At 41.1% G+C, this 10279-nt stretch overlaps 1 protein-coding gene across 1 annotated transcript in view; it reads left to right on the forward strand.

Moving 5' to 3' along the window:
* The first annotated feature begins 2000 nt into the window (after window positions 1-2000).
* Window positions 2001-10279, forward strand: part of LOC103518490 — a 12974-nt gene continuing 4695 nt past the window's right edge. The window contains exons 1-8 of the mRNA XM_026830272.1: window positions 2001-2030; window positions 2079-2144; window positions 2398-2511; window positions 3041-3194; window positions 3913-4141; window positions 4982-5240; window positions 5863-6035; window positions 6701-6861. Coding sequence (XP_026686073.1) covers window positions 2001-2030; window positions 2079-2144; window positions 2398-2511; window positions 3041-3194; window positions 3913-4141; window positions 4982-5240; window positions 5863-6035; window positions 6701-6861 — 1186 coding nt within the window. The remainder of the gene's footprint in view (window positions 2031-2078; window positions 2145-2397; window positions 2512-3040; window positions 3195-3912; window positions 4142-4981; window positions 5241-5862; window positions 6036-6700; window positions 6862-10279) is intronic.

Here is a 10279-nt window from a genome sequence, read left to right on the forward strand (position 1 = left end):
AATATTCGTGCTCGGGACGGCTGGCTTTCTCCTATCCTGTCTTCCTTTTCTCTTCGATTTCGGGACGATAAGACCTTATCCGTTACAGTTCCTTCTATCAAACCTCTTAGGAAGATAATAAAAATAAAAGTGCCTTCCTCTCTGAAAGAAATTTTTGTTAGAAGGAAAATTCCTTGTCTTCTAAGCCAATGAGACTTGCGGGGATCCAAGACATGTGGTTTTTAGTCCGTCCTTCCTTTATTATTACTAATAATAAAAGGTATAGTGGACGGACTATTGTATTCGCTTCGGTGTCTGTCAGTCCTTCAGTCTGTCCCCATAGAAGGACTTATCCAAAACTGGTCGACCTATATATCAAATTAAAGGTCTTTTTACTAGGATCACGAAAATTTTGTCCAGAAAACCATAAAGCCAAAAAAACAAAAAAACTGGTTTTTTGCGGGATTTTTTTTTCACATTTTCTCACACAAATGAGCTCTGATCTTGAAATTTGTCGCGACGACCTATGAACTCAAAGCGAGAAAACTTTTTGATAACACTTCAGTCGATCATTTAAGACCGGTTTTAGCGTTACCTATGTTAAGCTACGCCGAGGAAGGCCAATAAATGTGGATGTGAATTGAACATCATATTGGGAATAAAGGGAGAACGGGCTCTAGTCTTGATTTAAATTTAAATCATTACATGAAAGTAAAATCATAAAATCAAATCAAGAATAATAATAAACTGAATATTAAATAAAATAGGTAGGTACATAAATACCGATTGTCTTTAACCAAGATCGAAAAATTCCCGGAGGGACGGGCCCCGCTTGTTGTTTCTAATGCTAAAAATTGAGTGGAGGTGAGAGCATAGACTGCATAGAGCATCAAGCAGGAAGAGGGAAGTGAGGTCTTTAACTTCAAACCGCATAGAACTGAGATTAAAAAGCTCTATGCTCTCCACTCTGTTTTCAGCCTAATTTGTCCTAATTCATAGTCGTATCCCTTTGAAAATAATTTAATTAAAAAATAATTTACTTTGATTTTAACCCTTCCTTGTCTTTCGGTCCACTTTGTTTCTAAATTGTTAGATTTAACCCTTTCATGCATCTTGCTCTACTTTTTCATTAATTTGGATTTTTTAACCCTTGCATGTCTCTTGTTCCACTTTTTCCAGTCGCAATGGATTGCGCACAGAACTGAATACCGTGATAGAGGAAAACGAAGACGAGGACCTCTCTCTTCCACCCAACCTCACCTCACCACTCAACCAAAGCAATAGTAGTAATAGTCAACACATGATGATGAGGTAAGGAAGAGTAGGTAATAGAATACGCAAGTTCGACTGAATTTTGGACACCAAACATTGGATTTCGCGAACAACATGACGGGCTTAAGAAGAAGAAGAAGAAGAAGAAGAAAAACCATTGGATTTTAGCCAGTCTATTTAGCTTGGAGTGTAGCGGGCCTGCCTTGTAAGCGCTAGGTCATGGATTTCATTCCCTCCCGGGGCGAACTTTATCCTAAACAGATGAGGTTCGTTCTCGGAACGACTGGCTTTCTCCTATCATTTCCTTCTTCTCTCTTCGATTTCGGAACGATAAGACCTTAGCAGTTACAGTTCCCTCTATCAAAACAAAAACAAAAAAAATGTAACATTTTCTTTCTGTTCTATTTATTTTCAGGTCTCTTACGTCATCCATCAGTACCCCAGACACCGTGGTCAATATCACCTCTAAGAAACCAGATAGTCCAGTTAACACTAGTGATAGAACGTCCAATAGCCCAGTCAACTACGAAAATATTAGGCATTTCGCCAAGGAGATATGAATTCCCAAGCCCTAGAAATTTTCCAGTTGCGCTGACTTAGGCGAGGTTTCAAAGTCAAAGAGCGGAAAAATGAGGACAGTAGGGAATTTTCCTTTTCCTCATACGACTTCTAGATCCCGGAGATAAATCGATTTAAAAAATATCGATATATCTTGAACTCTGAAGTCACGGCATACGCTCCCGTACACGATGACGTCACATCAACTGTCCCGACCAAAGGTACCTTGTAGGCAAACAATTACATTGAATTGTTTTGTCGATTTCCAGATGATGTCTGACAAATGGACCTCCAGTGTAGCGACAGAAGAGGACATAGAATCCAAAGTGTCTCGGGTACATTTCCGCCCAAATCCAGGTTCTTTCTCGAAGCGGCTGGCTTTCTCCTATCCTACTTCTGTCTTCGATTTCGGGACGATATGACCTTATTAGGAGTTGCAGTTTCCTCTATCAAACCTACTATTTCTCGGAACGGCTGGCTTTCTCCTATCCTGTCTTCCTTCTCTCTTCGATTTAAAAATTCCCTAAACATAGTCCCAAGTTTAAACTCAGATAAACAATTACATTGAATTGTTTTGTCGATTTCCAGATGATGTCTGACAAATGGACCTCCAGTGTAGCGACAGAAGAGGATATAGAATCCTGGGTATCCGGAGATTGGTGGGACGCCGACTACATACAACACTGGTTGCGCCTAGATGAGGTCCGGTGGCCGGGAGCACCCCACTACGATACGTCTGAACTAGAAGATTGGACGATGCGAGAAGACGAAACCTGTCTGTCTCCTTGTAAGTATAAGAGAAAATTTCGCCTGGGGCGTGAAAAAAAAAAAAAAACCGCGGCCTAGCGCTTACAAGTCAAACGCGCTATCAACCAAATTAATTAGGCTGGCATATATTGTCTTTTATTTCTGCATCGACGGGATCCACAGAAATTTAACTCAAATAAAGTCTCTTCTCTTTTTTACTTTCTATTATTTTTTTATATTGTTTTTTCTTCCTTAATTCCTTCTTCTTTACATCACTTTTGTTATTTCATACAGTGTTTATAATCTAATAGGGAAATAGGGTGTTGCCATTATGTAATATTTTGTCAATTGCCTGTTTTGTATTCACTTTAAATAAATAAATTACAATTACAATTCTCTACAAAGCCTTAAGATAAGAATTTAAGATCATTTTTCCTACAGGGTCGAAAGAAATCTAACCCAACTAAATTCTCTTCTCCCACAGGGTCTGAGAGAAGAAATCGCCTCCCTGAGGCGTAAGCTTCGGGACACGGAGTGTGCAAACATCGCACTCAGTGGCCTCCTAGTACCAGACAGCAGCAGGACGGTGTTACACCTCGGTCATTTACATCTAGTACCTCCCACCCCGTCTATCACAGGTACCTATTGTTATTGGGTCAAATATTGAAAATAATCTTGTTATCATTTAATATAAAAAAAATGTAAAATGAAATTTTCTTTTTTGCAAAACTGAAATAACTAACCTATAATCTTTGAATCCACAAATCAATAACAAAATGTTACATTTTCCTCTCGGAATTCCCCCTCTTCTGAAGCTCGTCTCCCCTCTTTTCCCTATGGTTTACTACAGGCGCTATCACACCAAACCAGTGTTGCCAGATGTACGGTAATTACCGTATTTGTACGGTATTCGAGCTTTGGTACGAGAAGGCATGTAATATTGTGACGCGTTCTTTCAGAGTTCTTACTTTTTCGCTTTTCGTCCCCAATAACATTCACCTACTTGCTTACTAATTTACTTTCCCTTCTTTTCTCAGGTGACAGCACCGTCAAAGCACTACCCCCCGAGGGCGAGGACGAAGTGAGTGGGGAATCCTCTGTTATTATTAAAAAAAAAAGTGGGGGTTTGATATTAGAGGGAACTGTAACAACGGAGGTCTTATCGACCCGAACTCGTAGACAGAAGGACAGGATAGTAAAAGGCTAGCCGTTCCAAGAACGAACCTCATCTGTGGGTGTGTACCTAAAGACATGTAATATTGTGACGCGTTCGTTCAGAGTTCTTACCTTTTCGCTTTTCGTCCCCAATAACATTCACCTACTTGCTTACTAATTTACTTTCCCATCTTTTCTCAGCTGACAGCACCGTCAAAGCACTACCCCCCGAGGGCGAGGACGAAGTGAGTGGGGAATCCTCTGTCCTTAGAGACGAAGGATACTCTACAATGTCTTCGGATATGCAGGGGACCCAGGAAACCCCTCGCCGCGGGCTAGAGGACCTGGTGGAAACCCAGGAGACAAACCAGGGCGAGACACCACTGCATAGTGATTCCACATCTGTGTTGTCTAGTTCACAAGATAAGAGGTAAACCAAATTAATACCTAAAGCTTGACATAAAAGAATGAAACTTTTCTTCGGAATCGAGCCTGAAACCTTCGAATTGCAACCTTTCTTCGTGTTGCTTGAAGGGGCTCTAAGGTCAGACTTTAACTATGGACCTACTAAGATTTTTATTGACAAGCTACCCGTCTACTCACATTAACCTCAGCCAGCCTGAGTGGGAGGTCGAGAAAGGACAGCACGCGATTTCCTAGACGGTCACCCATCCAGATATCAACCACGCACAACGTTTCTTAACTTCTCCTGATTGCCCAGATGGGGTTCAACTTTCGATTATACAATTTTTCATGGTAATACCTGTACGATAAGTGTTTACAATGGTTAAATAAATTTACCATTTAACCCTTGCTTGTCTATTGGTCCCGTTTTTTCACTCTCATTTTTTCTCCCCAGGTATCTAAAGAATCTAGACTCGGACATCTACTTCTCTGTCTCTCTCTTACTCTTCGAATTGCAACCTTTTTTCGTGTTGCTTGAAGGGGGTCTAAGGTCAGACTTTAACTATGGACCCACTAAGATTTTTATTGACAAGCTACCCGTCTACTCACATTAACCTCAGCCAGCCTGAGTGGGAGGTCGAGAAAAGCCAGCACGCGATTTCCTAGACGGTCACCCATCCGGATATCAACCACGCACAACGTTTCTTAACTTCTCCTGATTGCCCAGATGGGTTTCAACTTTCGATTATACAAATTTTCACGGTAATACCTGTACGATAAGTGTTTTAAATGGTTGAATAAATTTACAATTTAACCCTTGCTTGTCTCTTGGTCCCGTTTTTTCACTCTCATTTTTTCTCCCCAGGTATCTAAAGAATCTAGACTCGGACATCTACTTCTCTGTCTCTCTCTTACTCAACGCTCGCCACGCCCTCTACAATCCTCGTCACTCTTTCCCTCCTCCCTCTCTCTCGCACTCCCCCTATCCTCCATCTCTGTCTCACTCCCCCTTCAGTCCATCTCTGTCTCACTCTGGTCACGTGATGCCCTACCAGAGTATGCTGCGCTCTCTGTCTGACTCACACTTGTCCCTGAACCTGCCCACGACACTGCATACCTCTGTGGTAAGTATCACTGCATACCTCTGTGGTAAGTGAAGCCGTATTTTATTATTCCTCTATCCATCTCTGTCTCACTCTGGTCACGTGATGCCTTACCAGAGTATGCTGCGCTCTCTGTCTGACTCACACTTGTCACTGAACCTGCCCACGACACTGCATACCTCTGTGGTAAGTAAGATAGACAGGGTGGCCATAAAGTTTGGAAATCTTTGAAAATAATGCATCCGGTGTAAATTGCTATGAAATTTAAGTCAAATTCTTGAAAAGTATCTTTTTTTGAAGAGGTTTGTTAGAGAATAGCGGTTCAGCGAATTTCTCTGGACTGTAACTGCTTAAGGTGTTTTTCGTCCCGAAATCGAAGGGAGAAAAAATACAGGGTAGGAGAAAGCCAGTCGTTCAGAGAACGAACATTATCTGTTCAGGATAAAATCGAACCCGCGCATAGCGCTTACTAGGCAGACGCACTCCCTCCAAGCTGACTACTAACTAGGCTGGCATGATGCTCTTTGGATGTCCAGAGAAATTTGCTAAACTAAGTACTAACGCGACTTCACGAACGCGAGCGAGGATAACCAGAAACTTTATTTAATGACAAACTTATGATTACTCATTTGTCTATTTCCAGATGATGTCTGACAAATGGACCTCCAGTGTCGCTACAGAAGAGGACATTGAATCCTGGGTATCCGGAGATTGGTGGGACGCCGACTACATACAACACTGGTTGCGCCTGGATGAGGTCCGATGGCCGGGAGCACCCCCCCTTCCTTGTCTCTCGGACCACTTTGTTTCTAAATTGTTAGATTTAACCCTTTCATGCATCTTGTTCTACTTATTCATTAATTTGGATTTTTTTAACCCTTGCATGTCTCTTGTTCCACTTTTTCCAGTCGCAATGGATTGCGCACAGAACTGAATACCGTGATAGAGGAAAACGACCCCTTCGCCCTTAATTTGAAGGTCTATGATCTAAAATCACATCTGTATTCTCACTCCCATCAAATCACCTGAGAATTGACCGTTCCCAGAACGTATGTAAATTGACCGTTCCTAGAACGTACTGTGACTGGAGCATGACCTGAACGGATAGTGGAAATCGCGCTTTAACCTATTTGGAATACGCAAGTTCGACTGAATTTTGGACACCAAACATTGGATTTCGCGAACGACATGACGGGCTTAAGAAGAAGAAGAAAAACCATTGGATTTTAGTCAGCCTAGTTAGCTTGGAGGGTAGCGGGTCTGCCTTGTAAGCGCTAGGTCGTGGATTTCATTCCCACCCGGGGCGAACTTTATCCTAAACAGATGAGGTACGTTCTCGGAACGGTTGACTTTTTCCTATTCGGTCTTCCTTCTCTCTTCGATTTCGGGATGATAAGACGTTAGCAGTTACAGTTCCCTCTGTCAATCCTCTAAAAAAAACCAAGAATATAACATTTTCTTTCTGTTGTGTTTATTTCCAGATCTCTCACGTCATCCATCAGTACCCCAGACACCGTGATCAATATCACCTCTAAGAAACCAGATAGTCCAGTTAACACTAGTGATAGAACGTCCAATAGCCCAGTCAACTACGAAAATATTAGGCATAAAGTGTCTCGAGTACATTCCCGCCCAAATCCAGGTTCTTTTTCGAAGCGGCTGGCTTTCTCCTATCCTACTTCTGTCTTCGATTTCGGGACGATATGACCTAATTAGGAGTTGCAGTTTCCTCTATCAAACCTACTATTTCTCGGAACGGCTGGCTTTCTCCTATCCTGTCTTCCTTCTCTCTTCGATTTCGGGACGATAAGACCTTAGCAGTTACAGTTCCCTCTGTCAAACCTCTTAAAAAATAAAAAAAACCTACTAAAGCCAGCAAATCCAGGTGCAAATGGGCTGCTCATCCTATCAACAACTAAAGGAAGCAGCAAGGAACAGACTACAACTACAAGGAGCTGCCTTTAGAAACTGGTGATGACAAAAGCCAGTCAAGTTACATAGTTTCTCTTGTAGGCGCTAGGTCGCCGCGCCGATGGCAGGCCGAAGCGCTGCCGCGCTCCTTAATTTCGAATAGAATACTTTAAAATAAAAGAAAAAAAAATGATAGAGGGAACCGTAACTGCTAGGGTCTTATCGTCCCGAAATCGAAGAGAGGATAGGAGAAAGCCAGCCGTTCCGAGAACGAACCATAGTTTTTTTTTTTCTTGCCAGCCAGCTTAGTTAGCTAGGTTGGTAGCTCGTCTGCCTTGTAAGCGCTAGGCCGCGGGTTCGATTCCCGTCCGGGGCAAACAATGTTCGTTCCCGGAACGGATGGCTTTCTCCTATCCTGTCCTTCTTTTCTCTTCGATTTCGGGACGATAAGACCTCCGTTTTTACAGTTCTCTTTATCAAACCTCTTCAAAAACCCTTGCTTGTCACCTGGTACCTACAATTTTAATTTATTTTAAGGGGCATATTTATGACATTATGACATTCAAAGTCGCATCCCTTTGAAAATAATTTAATTAAAAGATAATTCATTTTGTTTTTAACCCTTCCTTGTCTTTCGGTCCACTTTGTTTCTAAATTGTTAGATTTAACCCTTTCATGCATCTTGTTCTACTTTTTCATTAATTTGGATTTTTAACCCCTTGCATGTCTCTTGTTCCTCTTTTTCCAGTCGCAATGGATTGCGCACAGAACTGAATACCGTGATAGAGGAAAACGAAGACGAGGACCTCTCTCTTCCACCCAACCTCATCTTTGGTTGGCCGGCAAATTAAGCTAGTTCAGTTATTCAGTAGACACTTGATTTTAAACCCTGTATGTTTTCCTAGTATTGTTTACCTAGACACATATTGTTAAAGTTCTTAGGGCCACATATTGAAATAGTACAGTACTTTTTTTTATATGAATAATTTTATTCTCATAATGTGTCCCTGGGTATTAACTTATCCCACAATTCCTATTACATGTAAAATAAATAGAGTCCTAATGTAAATGCTGTTTCTTTGTGTTATTATATCACAACTTTGGTGCTCACTGCAGCATTGTAGGATTTTTCCCAATATCTCAATAATTTACTAAGCTAACTAGGCTGGCTGATCGACCTTAGTTTTAATAGGACTTAGCTAATAGATCTTTCATAGCTGTATGGTATGATATTCCTGTCTAAAGTTGTTTTATTTTAGGACTAACATCTTTGGTTGGCCGGCAATTTAAGCTAGTTCAGTTATTCAGGATATTCAGTAGACACTTGATTTTAAACCCTGTATATTCACCTAGTATTGTTTACCTAGTACCTAGTATGTAGGTCACACATATTGATTAAGTTCTTGGGGCCACATTTTGAAATAGTACAGTACTTTTTTTTATATGAATAATTTTATTCTCAAAATGTGTCCCCGGGTATTAACTTATCCCACAATTCCTATTACATGAAAAATAAATAGAGTCCTAATGTAAATGCTGTTTCTTTGTGTTATTATGTCACAACTTTGGTGCTCACTGCAGCATTGTAGGATTTTTCCCAATATCTCAATAATCGATTGGATGGGACTTCACCGTTAGTATCGTTAACAGCGGCCATTGCAGGGGGGATTTCAACATTCACCACTACTCTAGAATCGTAGCAGCGTAAACCGGTAGACACTTCCTGCGGGGCAGCTCTGATTAACTGAATAAAAATTACTCAAAATTTTGAGACAATATTCTTAAAAGCTTTATCATAAATGTCGTTTCTTTTGTGTGGGGTAAAAGAAAGAAACTTTAGCGCCACAGTCGAAATTTTTGTGTTAGTTGAAGTGCCCAGTCACAATTTTTGGTGTATTGATTTTAGATTTTTTTCTCTCCGAACTAAGTAGGGTTATCAGATTTGTTTTTCGTAGTTACGATCGAGATAAATCATAAAAATCTGGTGTGAACATCACACGACTTTCCTTATCCTATTGAATGATGCTTATTTGAGTGTTCTTTTACCCTATTTTTTACAATATCTCTAACCGTTTTGTCGCTATAGCTGAAACCCGCCAAAAAAACGGTCGAAATCTGTCCAAAAGCGGTCAAAATACCGCGAAGCACAGCAACCATCTCAACCAAACGTTTTGTGTTGCATCCTTGTCACATTTGTGAACTACACAAATTTCAAGTCTCTAGCTTATACCGTTCCCGAGATATTGTTAAATTACACCGAACACCGCCAAAAAGCGGTAAAATGCCGCCAACCGTTGCACGGGTCTTAAAATCTGTCCAAAAGTGGTCAAAATACCGCCAAGCGCAGCAACCATCTCAACCAAACGTTTTGTGTTGCATCCTTGTCACATTTGTGAACTACATACCAAATTTCAAGTCTCTTTAGCTTTTGCCGTTCCCGAGATATTGTTAAATTACACCGAAAACCGCCAAAAAGCGGTAAAATGCCGCCAACCGTTGCACCGATCCTAACCAGTTCTCGAGATATTGTCTAAATTACACCGAACACCGCCAAAAAGCGGTAAAATGCCGCCAACCGTTGCACCGTTCTTAGCCAAAAGTTTCGTGTCCCATCCTTGTCACATTTGACAGCTACATATCAAATTTCAAGTCTCTAGCTCTTACAGTTCTCGAGATAATTTGTTTACAGAGAGACAGACACACAGACAGACAGACACACACACGGACCAATGGCTGAAACTTTGGATTTAGGCTCTAGGGACCTTAAAACGTGTTTTGACACTAACAAGCTGGGTCCGTCCCTCCGGGAATTTTTTAGCCTATAGTTTATTCGATCGTGATTAAAGAAAATCAGTACCTATGTACCTACCTAAATTGCTTAATATTCAGTTTATTATTAAGAGCGTGTGAGAGCGCGCCCCCCCCCCCCCCCCCAGCGCTGCTGATACCTTGAGTTTCGCTCTTTCAAAATCTATTGTGAGTCAGCTAGTAGAACTCTGGCCAAAATCCCAGTGATACAATTCGATGCGGCTCGTCCCGGTTATTTACACTACCACCTGAATTTGGAATATAACCCTTATTTCTCTTCGCCCGAGATCTAACTAAAATTTAGTAATGTACATTCATTTTAGCGTTTTTAGTTAGTTCTT

The sequence above is a fragment of the Diaphorina citri genome, unplaced genomic scaffold (genome assembly GCF_000475195.1).
Source record: "Diaphorina citri unplaced genomic scaffold, Diaci psyllid genome assembly version 1.1 scaffold2211, whole genome shotgun sequence".
NCBI lineage: Eukaryota > Metazoa > Arthropoda > Insecta > Hemiptera > Psyllidae > Diaphorina > Diaphorina citri.